Here is a 24,028-nt window from a genome sequence, read left to right on the forward strand (position 1 = left end):
GGAAAGTTTAACAGGGCTCGTGCAGCTGGGCTCATTGCTTACATCTCATTTAAGGCAAGGAGTATCTTGTTGGTTCTCGAACATGTGAATTCTAGCCCAACCAGCAAAAACAGTGAACTAATCATAGACATCAACTTTGAATTCTAAATTTATCATAGGAAGAATATGTGGTGATCCAGTTCTAATTTTTCTGGTAACTTACTGAAAAAATATTCAGCTGTAGAGACTGGAAAGTTTCTTGAACTTTTTATTCATTTCAGTATACTTTATTTTGACAGCACAGTTGACCCGATTCTATGCGTGCCCAAAATTTAGCATGCAACAGCTCTCCTCCAGTGGACTTGCACCAATGATGGAGGCAATGCCAACAAAATTAACAGAAAATTGATTTAGTTTACTTAACAGACTCGTCAATATGAAGTCCCGGGAAACATGAAATAATCTGTAAGCATGAATGTTTATAAGGAACAATGTGGATAAAGGATTTGAAAAGAAATATCATATGACATGTGCTTCATTCTTCAGCTTGTCAATGAGCTCATCCACAGAAGATAGCATCACCCCAGATTTCCTCTTTGGAGGATCGACAACCTCAAGAATCTCCAAATCTGGCTTGATCTGCACATGCAGGTCCTCAGGGGTCACCTTTTTTATTGTCTTTGATTTAGCCTTCATGATATTGGGGAGGGTTGCATACCGTGGCTGATTTAGTCGTAAATCTGACCTGCAGAAAAAATTCCCAATAGCCAATCAGATTCCTATCCACAAAAAAACTATATTTCCAGAAAGACTTGGGATCAATAATGTGTGACACAAACCATATCACTCTTACATCCTACAAGTTTAAACTTTTTCTTTCAGACTACAAAATCTTATTTCAGCACTTGCAGTTTCATAATAAAAGAGTTTGTTTTGAGGTAAAAGAATTTAATATTCCAAGTCATGGGCAGAACATGTCCCAAACAGCAATGACTTCTGGGGATTGTTCCATAGGATAGTTGCAGGGGGGTTACATTCACAAAAGAGCCCTACAGCACATTAACGATCCCAATGACAACCAGAGATGTTTATGGGTTGATGGCTAGAAGATTGTGTGTACCGATACAATTGAATCTATAACACCGGGTAAATGAAGGGAAGAAGGAACAAGGATACGAGGAAGGAGAAGTTTTGACAGTGCAAGTTCCCTGACAGGAACTGGGCTACTATACCACGGTGTCTCAATTCGTAGATGTCATGTTTCCAAATACAAAAACTAGATCAATGAAAGGGCTTATAACCCAGGTCAACAGGACAAAGTTTTCAAGAGGAGCAGAGAGAACATGTTAGAATTTTGTGGGCAATAGACTCGGGCACACACACACACACCAGATCTGGTAACAGTCACAAATTAACTTTAACCCAGCTAATTAACTGTAACACACTGATGTGCCTAACCAGAAACAAATTTAGCACAGTGGAACTTATAAAACCAGTGATTAGATCATGCACAGTAAACATATTACACACAAGTTCTGCCCAATCAATAGTTTTTCATTAAATTTTTCTCAGAACCTACTCAGGTTCCCTTACTGAGATAATGGCCCTCAACGAAATTACATATACAACAATTACCCTGGACTTGATCCAACGGATCAAGCCCTAGATCCGTCCTCGATCTGGCTGATCTTGATTTGTTGCTCCATGCTCTTTCCTTGGGACCTGGCAGAACTGAGTATCTCACTCACAGCGAACCTGCAATATTATTTATGCAGATCTCCTTTGTTGCTTTGTGCTCTTTCCTCGGACCCGGCACAACTAAGTATCTCACACAAAGCAAACATGCAATATTACTCATGCAGATCTCCTTTGTTGCTTCATGCTCTTTGTGCCCTGCTCCGCCCTCTCAGCTCTAGTCGGCGCAATCAGCCCTGCTCGGCCCTCTTGGCCTCGCTCATCCCTTTCAGCTCTAGTCGGCCCTCTAAGCCCTCCATAGACCCTCTCGGCCACAAGATGCTATCTTGTCGACCACCTTCAACAAGCCCTCTTGGCCCTCAAAGGTCTGTGAGGTCTACTTGGCCTTCTCCTCCACAACATGCTCTCTTGTCGTCTACCTTCAACAAGCCCTCTCGGCCCTCAAAGGTTTGAGGCCTACTTGGCCTTCTCGCACAAGATGCTCTCTTGTCGACCGCCTTCCACAGGCCCTCTCAGTGCTCAAAGGTCGGAGGCCTACTCGGATTTCTCGTCCACAAGATGCTCTATTGTCGACCACCTTCCACAGGCCCTCTCAGCCCTCAAGGATCTAAGGTCTACTCAGCATTCTCCTCCACAAATGCTCTCTTGCCAACCACCTTTCACATGCCGTCTCAACCCTCAACAGTCTGAGGCCTACTCGGCCTTCTCCTCCACAAGATGCTCTCTTGTCGACCACCTTCCAAAGGGCCTCTCGACTCCCAAGGGTCTGAGGCCTACTCAGCGTTCTCCTCCACGAGATGCTCTCTTGTTGACCACATTCCATAGGCCCTCTTAGCCCTCAAGGGTCTAACGCCTACTTGGTCTTCTCCTCCACAAGATGCTCTCTTATCAACCACTTTCCACAGTCTCTCTTGGCCCTTAAGGGTTTGAAGCCTACTTGGCCTTCTCCTTCACAAGATGCTCTCTTGTCGACCACCTTCCATAGGCCCTCTCAGCCCTCAAAGGTCTAAGGCCTACTCGACCTTCTCCTTCACAAAATGCTCTTGTTGACCACCTTCTGTTAAATTATGCAACTAGGGTCAAATTCCACTTTGGACAGCTCATTTGATGGAGATAATTATTGCATTAAATTCCTCCTTTCCAGAGGATCAAAATCGACCTAAGGATCACTCAAATCGGACAAGGAAAAGTGTGTTTTTGAATTAAAGCCCACACATGTCCAAATTGTCAAGGTCAGCTTCAACATCAGGTAGGCTCATGAAGACCAAACATGTCTTTTCACCCTCATCGATTCATATAAATACAAGAGACCTCAAACCTCATTTGGCACTTCATCACCTCACAACACATCTTCTCTCTCCTATTCCTATTGGTTCATACAGCTCAGATTTGGAGGATTTCTCTCTAACATGAGAAGGACAGGTGGCTGTTTTGATTGGGCCGAGTTTCAGCACTGTTTCAGGGCCTTGACCAGCATTGACTTGGGTGAAGAGACCTCCTTTGACTGCGTTTTTGGGTGGAAAAGTTTGATTTCTGCAGGCCGCATTTAAGGACACAAATCGAGGAATTCTGAGCAGTTTGACTGATGTTGACTTTCAGGATTGACCACAGAAAATTGCAGACTGTGACAGCAGACTTTCTCTCTCTTTTGACCAAGTTTGACTGAGGTTTTGAGGACTGTTTTGGGCAGATTTTGACCAGCATTTGAGGCTGAATTTGACTGCAGTAGACCGAGCTCCTAAAGGACTGTGTTGACCATTGACTGCAGACTTGTTAAGGCTGACTGTGCTGCCGTTGACTGTTGTTGACTTGGACAGATTACAGGAAGATCAGATTTGACCATTGTTGACTTCATCTCTTTGTCTCTGGTTTGGATAGTTGTTTTGATATTGGATATTGACATTGGATATTGGCTAGTCAAAGTTTGACTTTGACTCTTGGATGATGTACTCTCTCTGCTGAACATTTGAAGACAATCTAATAGAAGAAGATTTGCAAGGGTTTTCCCCCTAGTGGGGTTTTTCCTTGGTCATTGACCAAATATTGTGTCTCTTGTCTCTTGGTTGTCTTCCATTGTGCATTTGTTTAATTGTTCTATCTACTATTGCTCTACTGTCATTGGATAATTGATAAAGTAAAATTGTTAATTTGGATGCTATTGGATATTGCTGAAGTGATAGTTGCAGCATATAGAATAAATTGATGAAAAATTAACACCTTCCACAGGGCATCTCAACCCTCAAAGATTTGAGGCCTGCTCAGCCTTTTCCTCCACAAGATGCTCTCTTGTTGACCACCTTCCACAGGCCCTCTCAGCCCTCAAAGGTTTGACACCTACTTGGCCTTCTCCTCCACAAGACGCTCTCATGTCAATCCACTTTCCACAGGTCCTCTTGGCCATCTTGCCAAGCCACAAGAAGGAATCATTCACCCCTTGTACTTTTCCAAGAGGTGCAATACCATGATTCTATACCGTGGGTAATACAATGGGTCATCAAACTACGGTGGGTAATACCATGGTTCTATGGGTGCAAAGTCCCGTCACTTATCCCACTTGCACCACATGTGAGAATACTCCCAATGCTACCAAAAACATAAATGCTCCCTCTTAGTGAGGGATGTATTCTCACAAAACCACCTAGAAGTGGCTCTGCCTTTGAACCTAGAACACATTTCCACCCTTGACCTGCTACCACAGCGACTCCATATGACACAAAAGAAATTCCCGTTGTAGGACAAGAACCCTTCTTCGAAGACACATTGGTCCTAGAAGCTTCCCGCTCCTAAGCATCCTACATGGCCATCTTGTACTGTGAATTTTTGAACCTAAAGGTTGTCTTCCTCTGAGCCTATTCACTCTCTCTGAAGCCTGAATAGTGAATCCCTCTAGAATCCAAATTGCAAGCCTTCTCGGCCCTCAAGGTCTCTGCTTGACCTTCACTTCAAGCTTCTCACTTGGATCTCCAATGGCTATCTCAGCCCTCTAAAGTATCTACCCAAGCTACAAACTCTAACACTCCCTCTTAGTGAGGAAGGTACTTCTTGAAGAACCACCAAGAACTAGCTTACCCTTTGGTTCTTGAGCAACGTCCTAAGCCTTATTCTTCATCTTGTAGCTCCCAATGTTGTCAAACCCTCAACTGGTATGGTCTCCCTCTCTCCCTTCGAGGGCTCGAATCTTGACCTCCGCGAATCTTGCTCGCAAACCTTTGTACATTTTGTAGTGTCCCTACTAGTGGTCCGCCTAGCTACTACCAGCCAGCTTGTGCTTGTCGTGGCAGATCCTCTACCCAACGAGTACTTGCTTCCCACTACATCTCGCAGTGACTCGATCATGCCCAGTGTTGCACCCTGAGTTAGTTTTTGTAGCGTCGATTAGAAGTAAGAGGGAGCAGCAGCGACAGTGATTTCCAGTGGATTTCCAGTGCCAGAGAGTCAGCAATAAGAGGGTCGCATTATACCTCGATGAGGCTGCACAGGGCCTGCGTAAAAGTCTTCAAAGGTTAGTTCGATTTAGCTAGAGAGGAGGTCAATTCAGGTGCTGGTGGCTGGAAAAGGTTCACGGAGGCCAAGCAAGTCATCTCTAGTGGCTGAGTTGGGAAAATGACAGGACCATAGCAGCACCACAGTCAGTGTGAGTAGAGATTGGGCAAATGCTCACGCAGGGGTTTCGAGTGGTCTAGATAGAGCTAGTTTTGGAGCTGGAATCAATAGTCGGGTGAGACAAATTGTCTCGCTAATATTTTGGCAAGATTATTTTGCTGAGGACTGCTAGTTTGGGCATCCAAATATTGTACTCGGGTTTTGTTGCTACATATAATAAAATAAACCCTCATTTGCTTCACTGGTTTTCCCAGTTGGGATTTTCCAGGGACTTTTGTCCAAAAATATTGGTGTCTTTTTATTGTGTGTTTGCATCTATTTTCTTAGTTCCAATTTATTTTCAACAACATAATTTTATTGTGAAGAAATTGCAGTGTGATTTATTCGTTATTTGTCGAACAAATAAGCTGCATAATTAATCAGTTAGAAGAATAAATTCCAATTGTTGCACTTCAAGGAATTCTCACATGGTATCAAAGCTAGTTTGAAGACAAATATGAGAAAAAATTACAATTCAAAGGGAGTTCTAAGCAAAAATTTTCAAATCTACATAGAGGCCAGCCAGGAGTGCAAACTGCAAAGGCAGGGGTTCGATTTTTAGTTGCAGCTAGTAGAAAATTCGATCGGCCTCAAAAACAGAGATTCACAGGCAGTGGATTTATCGGGAAGTAGTTCTGGTGACAGATCAGTAAGTTCATTAAGCAGACCTAGGCAAAGTGATTTTGCAACAGATTTTGCAATAGCAGATTAGCACTGGGTGGAAGATAAAAGCACACTGAACAGGGATTTCCTAAATTTCACAGAGGCTTTCCAAACCTTGTCATCATCAAAAGAACAAGTCGCCCTTCATGAGAGGACAAGTCGACCTACAGACAGTGATTCAACCTAGAAAGAAGCCTACTATAAGAAGACTTTGACATCATTTGTAGATCATCCAATCAATTCTCAAGAAGTTCGAACTAGGAAGAAAAGAGGATGAAAAGGAAGTCGAATACCTACAAATGAAGGAGAAGAAAAAAGCAAGGGCTTTGGGATAGTTTTTTGGGCTAATATCCTTCACACATGCGAGGAAAATATGGCATCATTTGCAGCAAAAAGTCTGAAATTGCAAGAGACCGAATTTAGGTGTGAAAAAGACTAAGTTTGTTGGTTGAGTACTCAATAAGAAGAAATTTATCCAAGCGAAGGAGGAAAGGAAGCAAAATCATCTCACACGAGCAATCTAGAGTTTCTACAGAAGAAGTTGTTGGGGGTCGAAATCACAGAAGAAGTTGTTGAGCGTCGAAATTGCAGAATAAGCAGTTGGGGGTCGAAGTTGCAAAAATAGTTGAGGTCAAGTTGTTGAAAGGAAAGCTCATCAAAGAAGTAAAAATTGACTTGGTCTTGGAGGGGACTTTGACAAGAGTCTTAGGTCTTGGAATTCATCATTTGAAGTTCTATAAGAAGAGAAGAGTTCTTGTGGGCTTTCCTCTCACGAGGAGAGGTTTTGGCCTTGGCTGATAGCCTATATCTTGTGTCGTCATGTCTCATTGGTCTTTATTGTTTTTATAGTTGTTTGATGAAAAGAACACTAATTATAATCAAGTGAAAGAAGTTAATCAAGTTAAGTAAAATACATCACAACCAGTTATCAAAGTAAGAGAAATCACCTAATCTTGTTGCCCCTAGATTTTTCAACATGGTATTGGAGCTAAGGTGACAAGACAAGGAAAGGCAGCTTGAAGAAAGGACCATCAAAAGGAGTATCAAGAAAGGTCGAGGCATCAAAGGGGACACTGTACCATCAAGAAGGGATACACAAGGGCCAAGCACAAGGATATCATCAAGAAGAACGAACCCTCTCATCATCTTGAAGGAAGGAACTAAGGAATATCGAAGAAGATCTCAAGGACCCTACCTCCACGCAAAGAAAGAAAGACTACACATTGAAGCATCTAGAAGCCTCTACAACAAAGAAGAAGCATTGTCATCATCATCAAAAGGAATCAAGGTGTTCTCCCTCTATTTGAATCAAGAATCTCATCACTAGCATATTTGAAGAAAGACATCTCTAGAAAAAGCATTGTCATCTTCAAACATCATCATCAAAATCAAGAAGGCATCAAGTTGAAGATATCATCATCAAAGGAACATCTTCACTTGACAAGTAAGTATCCTTATATCTATGACTGAATCCGCTATCAAAATGACTTCATTCTGCATGGAAGAACAAGACATAATTGATCCTCATAGAAAATGAAGTCATTGGACATGTTAAGGGTTTAATTGTCAAACCACCAAAGGAAGAAGCTCAAGCTCTAGCAAAGTATATGAAGGGGGAAATAAGGGCTCAAAGAATCCTTATAGAATCAATCAAGGATTCTCTCATCCCTTATGTAGCAAAATTGGAGAAGTCAAAAGACATCTATGACAAACTAGTAGAATTATTCTCTGTAAGCACTGCAGGAGAAGTGATATATTTGAGAACCGAGCTATACAAGATGAAGGTATCAAAGGAAGAAGGGATAGCCTCATATCTTATGAGGTTGTCACAAATACGAGACCAGCTGCAAGAGTTGGGAGAGTTGGGTGAAATAATGTGCGACAAAGAGATGACCATCGTTGTGCTCAATGCACTATTTGATGAATGGGGCAACTTTGTATCAAGCATCTATGGAAAGAAGGAAGCCACCTCATTTAGTGAGCTTTGGTCATTATGTAAAATTAAAGAAACAAGTTTGAAAGCAAAAAGTGATGTAGGATCAAATGAATAGATTCAAGCATTTGTTGTCATGGCTAGGAGAAAAGGAAAGTTTGGGAAGTTTGGTCCTTGGAAAAAGAAGAAGATCAATATGTCAAAGATCCGATGCTATGGTTGTCAGGAATATGGGCATTTCAAAACAAATTGTCTGAAACTCAAGAAGGACAACAAGAAAAGGAAAGAAAGGAATGAAGCCCATGTCATCGAAGAAGTGGAAGAACCTGAGAAGAAGAAATCAAAGGAGGAGGAAGTGAAAGATCTCTACCATGACTGAGATAATCTCCTTCACTTAGTTCTTTTCAGCTTTTGTGAAAGATAGCTATCAAAGCAAAAAGCATCGTAAGTATGATAGGATGCATCATATTAGGAGATGGCATTATATTAGATTCTAGAAGCATAAGATTGAAGCAAGAGGTCATGACATAATTATAGAAGCCTAAAAGGATAGCTGAAGTAGAAGTCTACATAGACGTAGTAGTCATCATAGAGAGGAAGTAGCTCTTGGTAACCTCATTGAAAGCATGAGTAGTATATATGATTGAAAGAAAGTCATCTAGCATGATAGAAGATAAAAAGAATTCATCATACATCATCATCATCATCATCATCATTAGAAAGGAGCATTTGCAGGATGAGGATAATCAAGATCCTTCGTTGGAATCTTCATTAGAAGGTTCACCTCTACTTGGAAGAAGCAAGTGTCTCACTGATCATTTCACCTTGTGTGGAATCCATTGTTTAGAAGGATGATGGTATGGTGACAAAGGAGTGCAACATGTCAAGATGGTTGAAGTACTTTCAATCAAGGAAAGGAAGTTGTCAAAGGAAGTCTAGATGACCAAAAGGAGAAAAGAGGTATGTATATATTTGATAGATTAAGTCATGTCATCATATAGTTGCAGATAGCATGGAATGCTCTAACTCATGAGCATGATCGAAGAAGAAGGATCTCTTCCTTTGGAAAGATGCATGAAGGCATATGTTTTGAACTAGTTCACATATTTACAAGATGAAATCAACATAATATGTCCTCATATGGAATATGAGGTGGTTGACAAAGATGAAGGAACTATGTATAGAAGTTCCTAGGAACAATATGTGAAGAAAGGAAGAGGAGTTTGAAGAAATGCAACTATGGTCACATAAGATAAGATAAGTGATCAACATCTAATGACTAAGAGAATTGGCTAAGACATCTCCATGGAGAAGGTATGAAGACTCTGATAAAGTCTGTAAAGAAAGGAGACCCTTGACATTGAATGTCTTGGAGAGGTATTTATGAACATGCGGGATGTTGATGTTGCAAGCAAGCAGATGTCATGATAAAAGGCCATCATAAAAGGTAACTTTGATTTGATGTTCATTTTGATTTTTGAACAACATCTAGTTGGGTTGAAACAGGGCTACTGAAAGAAATCTGTAGATGTCATATTAATTTTAGGTATGTTCTATGCTAGAGCAATTTATTTCAATTTTCACAGTTAGCTCAATATCTTTTCCCGGTTAGCAATCACATCAGCATTAAAGTAAACTGCAGATAGAACATAAATATAAATCGCAGAAGACAAGCCAAGACAAGAGGACACAAGATGTGGCGCTAGCCAGGGACAAAGCCCAATGTGGAGAAACCCTTGATCAATTCTTCTTATATGTTCTTCAATAGTTCAACAAAGAGAGAGAGAGATAGTACATTTACAACAGAAGTCAATACTTTGACTTATCTAGATAAGAGCATAAATCATCTCTAGGAAGATGATACGTGAGACCAGTTGAAGACATGCTGCTTCAACTAATTCTCTAAGGGGACTCCTTCACCTATCATTGTGCTACATCTTGTCATCATGCTACACCTCACTGTGTTGCACCATGCTGCTTTGTGTCCTTGCTGCACCAAGTACTATATTGTTGTCCCAATGTACTTGCAGCACTATGCTTGTTGTTGTCCATGCTTTACCATGCTGCTACTGTCCATGCTTCACCATGCTTGCAGCTATCCCAAGCTTCTTATTGTTGTTCATGCTTGCAGTTGTCCCATGTTTCACTATGCTTGCAGTTGTCTCATGTGTCACCATGCTTGCAGTTGTCCCATGTATTAGCTTGTCGTCCCTTGCATTGATCGCTGCTGTCCAACTATTGCATCTAAACATGTTGTTCCATGCACCTTACTGCACCATGATGCTGCAATATACCATACTGTTGCATCCATCACATCATGATGAACTCCTTTGGGGTATTCAACACTCCATGTTAACCCAACACGTGGCTCCTGCAGGCTACTTCGGATCTGATCCAAATCTGGTCAATATCCTGGACCCAACGCACCTCTAACACTGCTTCAAATCTGCTTGTCACTTTGTTGTTCCTAACTATTCTGCTTAGGGCACTTGGGTAGCCCTAAACTCCTCTCAACAGTCCTCGAACAACCCTCCAAATTTGCTTGTCACTTTGTTGTTCCTAACTATTTTGGTTAGGGCACTTGGGCAGCCCTAAACTCCTCTCAACAGTGCTCGAACAACCCTCCAAATCTGCTTGTCACTTTGTTGTTCCTAACTGTTCTGGTTAGGGCACTTGGGCAACCCTAAACTCCTCTCAACAGTCCTTGAACAACCCTCCAAATCTGCTTGTCACTTTGTTGTTCCTAACTATTCTGGTTAGGGCACTTGGGCAGCCCTAAACTCCTCTCAACAATCCTCGAACAACCCTCCAAATATGCTTGTCACTTTGTTGTTCCTAACTGTTCTGGTTAGGGCACTTGGGCAGCCCTAAACTCCTCTTAGCAGTCCTCGAACAACCCTCCAAATATGTTTGTCACTTGGGCAGCTTCACCATGACAACGTCCTAGATCTAGGGCACATAGAGCTAGGGCATCATCTTCTAGGAGTTGCATAGATCCTTCTTCCCCATGGCAACATCTAGGGCAGCTCTTCTTAGGGCAGCATATCTCTTAGGATCTATCCTCCCACCAAAACCCAAAGACAAGTGGAGAGGAAGAGATCACAAGAAGAGTGTGTACAAATGACTAGCAAGCCACCTCTTTTTATACTAAAATGTTGAGCACATGTGGGTGTTATTTAGTTGCTGGCCGACCTTGACGAATTGTCTTATAACACAAATAAATTCATAACTCCATGAATACTTATCGGAATTGGATGATCTTTAGATCAATCCTACACCTCTCGATGAGAGGGATCCAAGAAAAATATCAGTTGCCATAAATAAGATGACCCACATGGAGTTTGGCCCTAGTTGCCAATTTTAACACTCCCTCTCAACTAGGGAGAACTCCATCCGCTAATCCATATGTCCGACTGTACTATCTCTGCCATCAGTGCCCTGCACTGCTCTGCTCTGCTATGCTCTGCTCAGAACCATGAAGAAGAAGAATTGATCAAGAATGTCTCATACCATTCTCTACTGACCCAAAGTCAGTTTCATCTGAAGAGAGTGTGTCATATCACTCTTACTGACTCGAAGTCAGTTTTATTGATCCCAGATCAATGTCATAGGAGAGTGTCTCAAACCACTCATACTGATCCCAAATCAATGGAGGTCATCCTAGCATAGGGAGTACGGTAGATACAACAATGCGTCCATCGATAGTACTACTATGGTCCCTAACCCCATTTCCCTGCTCATTGATCAGATGAGAGGTACTTCCCATGAGTCCCAGACTACATGGGTAGGATGCCTCGACAAGAGAACTAATCATCCTGTCCCACATGAGAACGAATCATCCTGTCCAACAGTCGCCACAGGAGAACTAATCATCCTGTCCCAAAGTCTCCACAGGGTATCACAGGGGAAGGTTGAACCTTTCACCCTGTACATAGTGCACCACCAGGGGAGGGTGAGTCGCCCTGTGATCGTATGTCACTCCAGTAAGTACCCCAAGCCAACCAGAGCTCCCAGAGCTCAATGCATGCAACATGCAGGACCTTTATACGAAGGTCTCTCAACGACTACAAGTCGTTCAAGAAAGTCACAGATTTGACCTTTCCCCGGGGTTTTGACAAAATATTTGCGACCTGTACATCAGTCTCAATGTGATGGAGCCTCCTCGCTCATCGACTTGCCATATCCCAAATAAGGTAGTATTTGATGTCTATCTGCTGGAGCAATCATCGAATACGAGATTCCTCAACAATCGAATCCCCCCTGGTTGTCACAAAGGATCCCGGTGGTATTCATCTTGTGTACAAACAGCTCACTGAAGAGCTTCCTCAACCAGGCAACTTCATATGAGATCATACTCGTGGCTATGTATTCGGTCTCGACGGTGCTTCTAGCAACCGACTTTTGCTTTCTTGTCATCCATGATATCGAAGCAGAACCCAACAAGAACCAACACTGAGAAGTGCTCTAGTGATCCTCCACACTGCCTACCTAGTCAGCATAATCACACAGCTTCATTTTTCCGACAGCGTATCTCAATCCATGAGAGATTGTGCCTCGAAGATATCTTAGAAGATTCTTGGCACCAATCCAGTGAGGCTCAATCAAATATGAGCTCACCATGCTAACTGCAAAACATATATCCGAACGGAAGTTCACCAAGAACATCAATGCAAATGAGTTTATGAAACTCAGAGGCATTTCCCAAATCTGGTCCAACATCACCACCATATAACTTCTGAAAGTTAAGATCCTCGAGGTAGTCACGGTCTTGCAGTTTACCATTCCACATCTGGAATCCAACTCCCTCTTACTTCTGCAAGTGAGAGGGTCTGCACCTGTCAGAAATAGGTCGTTCTCAGAAGGTGCCGGTATGAGAGGTCTATCATCCACAACCTTTGAGCAATGGTTTGGATCGGTTTCACTCCTAGTGAATCTCAGCTTCATCAGACAGCTATCAATCATCTCATACTATGCCCAGGGTGTTTTGCTTCAAGCCATAGAGGGCTTTCTTCCACCTGTATACATGAGATTCCTGATCATGAATCTCAAACTCCTCGGGTTGTTCCAAACATGTGGACCTGCTACATGAGGGGAATGGTCCCCTTGTAAGATTTTCCTTCGATACATCTCAAATATGTACCTTCATGCTCTTCTTGAATTCAGGCATCTGAGTCACCATCTGACTCACATCGGGTAGCGGTGACAACAGATTTGTCCTTCGGTCTCGGGACCACATCCCAGACATCATTCTTCATAATAGCCTCATATTCTTCATGCATAGCATCCTTCCAGACTTGATGCTTGATGGCTTCTTCAAAAGATCCAGGTTCAGATTGTATAATAGTACTCATGGGAGCTAGATACCCTTGGTATCTACACGGCTTCTTGCTTTCTCGGAATGTTCCCCTTGGGGCAGCATGACCCTCAGCATCTTCGAGGGTGTCCCTGAGCCATCATGGCCTCTTTCCTAGAGAAGGGGAAGGATCAATAGGGTCCATTGGCTCTTCAACATCAGGCATAGTCTCATCCTGGGGTTCTTCCAGATTTCCAGGTCTTTCTTCATGGTTTTCTTCAGATCTAGGAAGATCTACTACTTTCTTCAGGGAAGCATCTTCGTCAAAAGTGACATCATGGCTTATCTCTACTTCCCTTTGACCAGGTACATAGACTCTATATGCCTTAGAAGTCTCACTGTAGCCCACAAACATTCCTTTCTTCCCAGTAGCATCCAGCTTACTTCTCTTTTCTTTCGGCACATGAAAATAGACAGGACATCCAAAAATTCTAAAATGTGAGACATCAGGTTTCTTACCAGAGAAAACCTCTTCGGGAGTTTTGGAGTCCAAAGCGGAATGAGGGCATCGGTTTTGAATGTACACAGCAGTATTTGCAGCTTCTCCCCACAGAAACTTTGGAAGACCCTGGTCACATAGCATGGCACGGGCAGCTTCCACAATAGTCCTATTCTTGCGTTCAGCAACACCATTCTGCTCAGGAGTATATGCAGTGGTAGTCTCCCTCTTAATGCCAGCTTCTCTGCAAAAGTCTTTGAACTCATTTGACTCATATTCAGTGCCATTGTCAGTCCTCAAAATCTTGATCTTTCTTTCCGGTCATATTTTCCACCAAGGCTTTGAAGGTACGGAACCACATGAAAGCCTCATCCTTCTTCTTCAAGAAGTATATCCAGGTTTTGCGAGAGAAGTCATCAGTAAATTTCATATAGTAAGAACATCCCCCCAGGGATGTTACAGGCAACATACCGGAAAGATCAGAATGGACCAGTTGCAATATCTCAGATGTCTTTGTGACACTTGAGGGGAAAGGTCCCCTTGTATGTTTTCCTTCAGCACAGCCCTTACATACACCTTTATGATTATTTCCAAAATCAGGCATCCCTGTCACCACCTTCCTTGCTTCGGGAAGAGCCTTGTAATGAAGGTGTCCAAATCTTCGGTGCCATAGTTCGGTTTGACGGATAGTATCACAAGTCATAGCTCCCAACGGACTCCCTCCAACCTGGTAGAGTGTACCAACTCTAAAACCAATTGAGATAGCTTCCTTGAAGCTCTTCTTCCACATGAGTACCTTTCCATCAGAGAAAGTTACATTGAATCCTTTGTCTTCCATGGCAGATACAGACACAAGGTTCTTCTTCAATTTGGGTACATAGAGTACATCTTGTAGATGGAGGACTTGTCCTTGAGACAAGTGGAGGGTCACAGTCCTGGTCCCTTTCACAGGATAAGTGGCATTATCCCCAAGGGTAATTTCTAGATTAGTATCCCTTTCAACCATGTCAGAAAGTGCTTCCTTGAATTCGGTGATGTGTCTTGAGGCACCACTATCGATTAGCCAGACATCCATAGTGTCGGGCGGAGATGCAGCTGAGAGAGCAGATATTAGAATATACTCATTTCTTTTATCAACAACATTAGACTCCTCATACCTGGTATTTCTGGTCCTTTTAGAAGGTGGATGGTTTCCTTCAAAGTGAGCCTTCCTCTTTCCTTTGGATTTGTCATTTCTTTGATTCCCATTCCTTCGGTTGTTGTTGTTGTCGTCACTATCGGGAGAATTCTTCTGGAAGGGGCATTCTCTAGCATAGTGTCCAGTCCTATGGCAGGTGAAACATTTTCCCTTCTTCTTTTGAGTCTTAGTCCTTCCTTTGTCCTTGGAACCACCAGAGTTCTTCTTTCGGGAATGAGCAACATAGGCAGCATTTCTTTCATTATCAAATTCCTTCATCCTTGTTTCTTCTTGCATACATCTAGACAGAAGCTCATCAAAGTTAGGGATGGTATTATTGTTGAGAATGGTAGTTGTGAATACTTGCCATTCATATGGAAGTCCTCCAAGTGCGGTGAGAACCATCTCACGATCAGCTATTGTCTCCCCAATAGCTAGCAGATTGTTCCAGGTTTCGGTCAACTTCATAAAGAAGGTTTGAATAGACTCGTCTCGGCCCTTCTTCATATTCTTCAACTTGTTCTTGAGGAATAGCACTTGGTTCACATTGTTTACTCGGAACATAAGTATCAGTTTGTCATACATCTCCTTGGATGTGCCTAGTTCAGATATGTAGGCAACCAGACTCTTGTTTATGGATTCCCTGATCAGCAGTTTTGCTCTGATTTCTCCCTTCTTATATTTGTGTTTAACAGCAGCAGAGGCATTTGATGGAGGTTCTTGAATCTTCCCTGTCACATGATCTAGGAGATCATGATCTTCTAATTTGAGATCTAATAACATCTTCCAGGCATGGAAGTCATCACTTCCAGTCAGCTTGTCATTCTCCCTGAATTCAAGCTTAGAGGAATCCATTTCCTTCGATGATGATTGCTATAGATAGAGTTTGTCTTCACCTCAGCTCCGATACCATGTAAAGTTTTGTAGATGTTCTATGCTAAGAGCAATTTCACTTTTCTCACAGCAATCATACAAGTAGATAAGCAAAATGCAGATAGAACATATAAGCAGATCTTACAGAAGACAAATCAGAAACAAGAAAAATGTATGTGTTTGTTTCGGCGGTCAACAGGATGCTTCAACCAGCAAAGTCTCCTTTGGTCAGCCAGCCCAGCATGTGTCACAACAACCCTCCAACCAGTAGATGAGTCAACCCAAGTCAGTTCTACAAAAGTCAACGCTGTCCTGAAAAGTCAACGCAGGGGCAGCAAGCTAAAAGTCAACGCAGCAGCAAAACGGTCAACCCTTTGACCTCGATTTTTGTGCCAGGTAGTATGGCCTTCAAAAATCGAACCTCCCACAAGTTTTCAGCTTGTTTGGACCAAGCGTTGACCAAAGTCAACGCTGGTCAAACTTCTGCGAAACCCTAGCAGCAGAAAAATCCTCTTCGTCCTTCCCACGTGTGGCTGAAATTCGTCCTCCAGGTAGCTCGTACTTTTAAGATGAGAGAGGAAGATGTGAGTTGTTTTTGTGATCCAATTCTCTCCAACTTTTCCTGTATATATATATCCATCAATGAGGGTGTGTGACACATCTGTTGGGCATGTGAGCCTACATTACAAAACTGGCTGACCTTTGCACATATAATTTATTAAGAATAATAAATTCAAAATATAAGTTCTGCTCATCGGATTAAGACTATTTTTATATGGATTTTACACCTCTCAGAAAGAGGAATCCAACAAAAATATTAGCCTCTTAATCTGAGCATCAGAACATGGAGTTTGGACCTAGTTGTCCAAATTTAACATTGTTGTCCCTTGCATTGCTTGTTGCTGTCCAACTGCTGCATCTAAACATGTTGTTCCATGCACCTTACTGCACCATGTTGCTGCAATATACCATATTGCTGCATCCATCACATCATGTTGCACTCCTTTGGGGTATTCAACACTCCATGTTAACCCAACACGTGGCTCCCACAGGCTGCTCCGAATCTGATCCAAATCTGGTCAATATCCTTGACCCAACGCACCTCTAACACTGCTCCAAATCTGCTTGTCACTTTGTTGTTCCTAACTATTCTACTTAGGGCACTTGGGCAGCGCTAAACTCCTCTCAACAGTCCTCGAACAACCCTCCAAATCTGCTTGTCACTTTGTTGTTCCTAACTGTTCTGGTTAGGGCACTTGGGCAGCCCTAAACTCCTCTCAACAATCCTCGAACAACCCTCCAAATCTGCTTGTCACTTTGTTGTTCCTAACTGTTCTGGTTAGGGCACTTGGGCAACCCTAAACTCCTCTCAACAGTCCTCGAATAACCCTCCAAATCTGCTTGTCACTTTGTTGTTCCTAACTATTCTAGTTAGGGCACTTGGGCAGCCCTAAACTCCTCTCAACAGTCCTCGAACAACCCTCCAAATCTGCTTGTCACTTTGTTGTTCCTAACTATTCTGGTTAGGGCACTTGGGCAGCCCTAAACTCCTCTCAACAGTCCTCGAACAACCCTCCAAATATGCTTGTCACTTTGTTGTTCCTAACTATTCTAGTTAGGGCACTTGGGCAGCCCTAAACTCCTCTTAACAGTCCTCAAACAACCCTCCAAATATGCTTGTCACTTGGGCAGCTTCAACATGACTTTGTCTTAGGCAGCTTCACCATGACAATGTCCTAGATCTAGGGCACATAGAGCTAGGGCATCATCTTCTAGGAGCTGCGTGTCCTATTCCAAGATAGGAATTGTCCTAAAAGGACATACCCTATGAACACCCAGGTGGGGTATGTGCCTTAAGAGACAATGATAATGGTGTCCGTCAGTCATTGGTTTCGTCATCATTGTGCTCTAATCTTGTGGAGAGATAGAGTTGTTAATCAAGGCCTTGCTATGTGACAATGATGGTTAGTATGATAAGATGCTCTGATATAAATTGATAAGATAGCTTATGAGATGACTTACCAATCCGACTCTTCTTATGAGAATTCTTTAGTTGAGAATGTCCAAGTACCTTGTATGGATTATGAATACCTCCCTAGTTAAGAAGGAGTGTTGAAATATTTAACTAGGTTCAATCTTCATAATTCCATATGTAATCATGATTTTATGTATTTAATGTAAAGAGAAAAATAAATTTATTATTGTCATTCTTGAGGCATGGTTTCATGCTCAAGGAAAATTTATTTTTAAGTCAAGCACCCATTGTGTGCTTCTAGGGCTTGTCATTGAGTCTACAAGTCAATTGAGTCATTTTCATGTATGGAAGACCCTTTTGGGCATGTTACATCTTGTAAAGAAAATTTATATAAAGTCAAAAGTGTCAAATAAACCCTCCAAGACCTTGTCATCATCAAAAGAACAAGTCGGCCTTCATGAGTGGACAAGTCAACCTAAAGGCAGCCATACGACCTAGAAAGAAGACTTTATATAAGAAGACTTCGACCTCATTTGTAGATCATCCAATCAGCTCTTAAGAAGTTCAATCTAAGAAGAAAAGAGAACGAAAAGAAGTTGAATACCTAAAAGGAAGGAGAAGAAGAAAGCGAAGGTTTTGGGATAGTTTTTTCGGGCTAATATCTTCACATGTGGGAGGAAACTAGGGCATCATTTGCAGCAGAAAGTCTGAAATTGTAGGAGATCGAATTTAGGTGTGAAAAAGACAAGTTTGTTGGTTGAGTACTCAAGAAGGAGAAATTTATCCAAGTGAAGAAGGAAAGGAAGCAAATTCATCTCACACGTGCAATCTAGGGTTTTTTGCAAAAGAAGTTGTTGGGGGTCGAAATTGCAGAAGAAGTTGTTGTGGGTTGAAATTGCAGAAGAAGCAACTGGTGGTCAAAGTTATAGAAATAGCTAAGGTCAAGATGCTGAAAGGAAAGCTCATCAAAGAAGGAAAATTGACTTGGTCTTGGTGGGGACTTTGACAAGAATTTTAGGTCCTGGAATTCGTCATTTGAAGTTCTATAAGAAGAGAAGGGTTCTTGTGGGTTTTCCTCTCAAGAGGAGAGGTTTTGGCCGTGGCTGAAAACCTATATCTTGTGTCCTCTTGTCTCATTGTCATTTATTGTTTTGGTAGTTTTTTGATGACAATAACACTAATTATAATCAAGTGAAAGAAGTTAATCAAGTTAAGTAAAATACATCACAAGCAGTTATCAAAGTAAGAGAAATCACCTAACCTTGTTGCCCCTAGATTTCTCAACAATAAGAACAACATAATAATAAGTGAAAAAGCTAATAAGCAAGAACCTAGTCCTGATGATGAACCACACTTGTTGGTTCGAAGCACGTCGGCCAAAAATTTCTCTTATGTGATTTCTACTGAAAAATTTTGCTTAAAGCAAGAAAAAGTAAAAATACATCACAAGCAGTTATCAAGTATAAGAGAAATCATCCTAATAGTGGACCTATCGATTTCTCAACACCAAGGAAATTGGACCTTATGTGGGAATTTGGTGAACCTGATAGGGGTTTGACAGATCAAATTTGACTTGTAAGTTATGTAGGCACCATATGACAGGGGAGTATACCATTGAAATACCACCTTGCACAAATTCAAAGACATGAAGTAGGGCTTTGCACAAAAACAAATCCAAAAATCATCTGTAAAGCCCTCAAATCACTGAAGAAAATAGAAACAACCAAAGTTACCAAGCAGCTCTGAAGAGTCAAATGTCAGGGATGGAGTACTGGGATTGGGAGGTGACCGTGAGAGTGGTATTGGTTCTTCTTCAGCATTAGTTTCTGCAGTCAACCCCACAACTGCCTCATCATTTTTTGTTCCTAGAACCACACCTGGTGCACAACCATCTATCACATCATCTCTTAAAAAGGGAGAAGAAAGAAGCTAACAAGTGGTTGAGCAGGTGTCTTTTTTGGAGTGATGTTCCTTTCAATATTTCCCGGAACAATCCATTTTTCCAACCCGCAATTGATGTTATTGTAATGATGACTTTAGAGGGTGTATTCTTCATAATGAAAAGGCCAAATGCACTAAGAGATTGGCGGAGTTTAGGGGCTCATGGGCACAAATAGGATGCACTGTGGTGTCAAATGGTTGGACCAACCAAAAGGGTAGAACCCTTATTAACTTCTTTGTTAATTGTCCCAAGGGGACAATGTTTATGAAATTTGTTGACGCATCTGCACATATCAAAGATGCATGGTTATTATGTGATCTATTGGACGTGTTCATTCAAGAGGTGGGTCCACAACATGTTGCCCAAATCATAACGAATAATGCTACAAATTATGTTGTTGCTAGCAGGATGCTTCAAGAGAGGCATCTTAACTTATTTTGGACACCTTGTGTTGCACACTGCATTCAATTGATGTTGGAGGACATGGGAAAAATTCCTTTTGTCAAGGATATTGTTGAAACATCAAAAAGCATTACAAATTTATATATAATCATAAATTTGTGCTTCATTTGATCAGAACATTCACCAACAACAAGGAGTTGATGTGCCTTGCCATTACACGGTTTTCCACTAGCTTCATATCTCTTCAATCCCTCTTGAATCTATGTGGGATGTGAAGAGAATGTTTCTTTCAGAGGAGTGGTGTCCTTTGTCATATAGCCGCAAACTACAAGGAGAGGCCATATGCAAGCTAGTTTCATACCAGGAAATCTTTGAGGCGAGAGTGCAGGAGTTGTGTAGCATTACACACCTTTGGTAAAGGTTCTTCAATTAGTTTGATGGAGACAAGCTTGCAATGGGCTACTTGTATGAGACCATGGATAGGGGCAAAGAATCCATTCACGCTACTATGATGATAAGGGGGATGAGGGGTTTGAGAAACAAAAAACTCATATGGGCAGTGATTGATGAGCGATGGAACAATACACACCATCGTCCCATTCACGCTGTAGGGATCTACTTGAACCCCACATTTTCTTACTCCTGTGGTTTCTTATTTGATGTTGGGATCATGAATGGATTTTTCACTTGTGTTCAGAAGATGGTGCCATCTCCACAGAACGTGCAGAAATCTCCAAAGAAATGGATATATACAGGATGGCAAGTGGCACATTTAGCTTTGACATAGCTATTGTCGATAGGAAGACTAAAATGCCAAGTAAGCTTTAGTTTGTTTCAAATTTCATTGTCTCTTCATACTTTGCTTCAACTTTCAAATTTCAATTTTTTTCTTATGTTATCTATATTGTTGTAGATACATGGCGGAGAAGCTATGGTGGCAAAGTACCCAAATCTCCAAAGGCTTTCCATTCGAGTACTCAACCAAACAAGTATTTGAAAAAAATACACAAGAAGTGCAACAGGTTAAAAATTTTCCAATTAATTTTTTGAATTCATTAAATAATAAACAATATAATTTATTATTTTAAATCTTTTGTAATTTTTAATTTATTATTTATAATTTATTAATTTATGACCCTTGTACAAGTTGGAGTCCCAGCGCCTTAATGACATGGTTTACGTCTACTGCAATTTCTGATTGTGGGTGAGGCAACTTGAGAGGACACCTAATGTGGAGGCCATCTCATTGGATGGGATTGACACCACTGTTACACAGAGGGTTGAGGCTGAGAAGCCTATCATGGAGTCGGCCCCTGATTGGTTAGAGAAGGTAGTGATAGGGGTAGTAGTTGCATAGGAGGAGGAGCAATAAGAGGACGAGTTGACACCACCTACCATGGTCACTAGTAGAGAACGTGGTCTACCTCCTATAGCTCCTAGTTCTTTAGCTTCTAGAGCATAGAAGAGTCCACTACCAACCCAGGGCCTTCTTCATCTAGAGGGAAAGTTGTTATATTTTCTCACAAGAGGGGTAGAGGAAATTAGTAGTACTAGTTACTTGGTTCATTTCATTGTATATGATATTATGACTCATGACATGAGATAAATTTATTATATTTTTTTTTGATGTTTGAGGCTGAGTTAGGACTCAGGATTCATTATTCAAGACATGATCATTGTTGTGTGTGACGTAGCACTAGACATATTCACATCTTTTATATTAGTTTCTTTTTTCATATTTGTGTCAATGCATTTATTTGATGTTGTGGATGCTTGAGATATTTAAACAAACAAAAAATGCTTTTTTGTTTTTGCTGATTTTTTTCCCGATTTTTTCCCGATTTTTACCGATTTTTTCTCAATTTTTTCCGATTTCAAACCCTCACCAATTTTAATCTCGATCGCAATTATCACATTGCGTAAAACAACCTTAAACTTTTTGTCATCCGTTGCAGATTTACATGTATAAGCTGTTGAAGAATATAACTAAGTGCGGTCTCATAAATGTATTTGAGTCATTATGTAATGTACTTGTCAAAAGAATGAAAAAGAAATTTTTACTATTGTTACAATGACTTACTAAAGCATGGGTTTCATGCTTGAGTCATCATTTTATTAGTCAAAGTCCCACATTGTGGACTCCTAGGATTATATTGAGTCATTAGAGTCATTGTACATTTGATGAGACCCTTCTTGGGCTTTTGAAGTATGTAAAAAGAATTATTTTTTAGTCAAAAATGGATTATGTCACCTCCACACCAAGTTGCCCTCAAGGAGATCAAGTCGGCCTCAACTAGGCAATTTGACCTCACCAGAAGCCTATATATTGGAGCTGGAGCAGATTGAATTCCTTTGGACACACTCTCTCTCACAAGTTCGATATCCAAGAAATAGTTAGAAAAAGTGTGAAGTTGGAGAAGGAGGCTAAAAGGAGTGTGAAGTTGGTCAAGAAGGGAAGGACAAAATCGAAGTTTTGGGTTGTCTATCTCTCTCTCGTGTGGCTACTTTAGGACATCAAAGTCTCTTTGTCAAAGTCGAACGTTGTTGCTACCTACTGTGTTGAAGAATCAAGGGCAATTAGGTGTAGTGTGATTCTTCTTGACTTGATAAGAATTTATGCAGTCTTTTTACTTTTTCTGTTAGCTGAATCTACTTCTTCTTATAGAGTAATGCATGTATGTGTACTTCATCAAACTGCTACCAAAAGCATAAGAACAAGAACACAAGATGTTGGCTCTATGCCAGGGCCAAAACTTCTCTCTCTTTAGAGGAAAACTCTTTAGTAAGTTTCTCTATTGAAGCTTCTTATTGATCAAATCCAAACCCTACCCTTGCCAAGAATATCTCCAAGCACAAGTCAAGTCCTTCCTCCTTTCTGCACTTTGTTCCGCGACACTTTCTTCTTTCGACACTTCGTTCCCTGGCACTTCGTCCTCCTTCCAATTGTTGTTAGATCTTGTTACATTGCTCTAGAAGGATACCTTTGATGAGACCTTTTCCTTATGATGATCCCTCCTTCTCTCACCAACCAACGAACTTGTATGACTGCAATGGGAGGGTTGTTATGACAACAGAGACAGCCTCCCTTCTTTGCACGTGTGACTATATTCCTTGTGATATTGACCTCTTCCTTATTCACTTGAGAGAGCTCCTTCTTTGCTTTGAGTGAGAAGGCTTATAGGCCTACTTAGATTGCCCAACCAATGAAGTTATGTGACTGTGATGATAGTGTTGTAATGACTGCAAGAAGGCTCTTTCCTTCGCACATGTGACTGCAGCTTGCCCTAGAAACAGTCCTATTGAGCTCTGTTGTGTACCCTTCTTCTTCGCTGCACTTAGAGACCCTTTCTTCGTCCTTCGTTACCCTTTACTTGCCTCCTTACTTCGTTGATTTCAAAGATATCAATGCGTTGTCTTTTGAGGGAGTGGATAGCCTCTATATATAGAGGTTTGTCCCTCCTTTAGGTCGACTAGCTGTTTGTATGCCGACTTGATGTCTTTGCTTCGGATAGCTTCTTTGATGTTGCCTTCTTTGCATTGAGAGACTTGACTTTGCTTGGAGGGATATTCTTTGACTCTTATACAAACATATACATGGTGCAACATGCCCATAAGGTCTTCAACATTTTCTTTTAACTATTTGACTCACCTATAGCACTTTAACATCTGCTAGACCTATTTCAATGAGCAAGAAAATCTCATTGACATATATTATTAAAATAATATTTTTTCTTGAATAGATACAAATATCAAAAGTATATTTATGAACACTGGAACCTAGTTACATTTCCTTCAACATGTTGTTGCTAAGTCGAAGTTGTTGGGGTCTCGAAGGTTTGGATCGAAGAAGGAAGGGATGACTTGGTGTGGAGGAGATCTATGTCTAGGTTGAAGAGTCTCAAGAAAAACTATGAAGGAAGAGATTTTCACTAGGTTTTTCCCTAGATAGGGTTTT

The 24,028-nt window shown here is 41.3% G+C and overlaps 1 protein-coding gene across 1 annotated transcript in view; it reads right to left on the minus strand.

Moving 5' to 3' along the window:
- Nucleotides 1-220: 220 nt before the first annotated feature.
- The window catches only part of ETFBETA (electron transfer flavoprotein beta), a 45,955-nt gene continuing 22,147 nt past the window's right edge, over nucleotides 221-24,028 (minus strand). Inside the window, exons 6-7 of the mRNA XM_089438962.1 lie at nucleotides 7,468-7,502; nucleotides 221-724 (exon numbers count right to left, since the gene is read on the minus strand). Coding sequence (XP_089295088.1) covers nucleotides 499-724; nucleotides 7,468-7,502 — 261 coding nt within the window. The 3' untranslated portion in view covers nucleotides 221-498. The remainder of the gene's footprint in view (nucleotides 725-7,467; nucleotides 7,503-24,028) is intronic.

This window comes from Pinus tabuliformis, chromosome 9 (genome assembly GCF_031772625.1).
Source record: "Pinus tabuliformis cultivar Carrire ecotype Pingquan chromosome 9, CPIR1, whole genome shotgun sequence".
Taxonomy (NCBI): Eukaryota; Viridiplantae; Streptophyta; class Pinopsida; order Pinales; family Pinaceae; genus Pinus; species Pinus tabuliformis.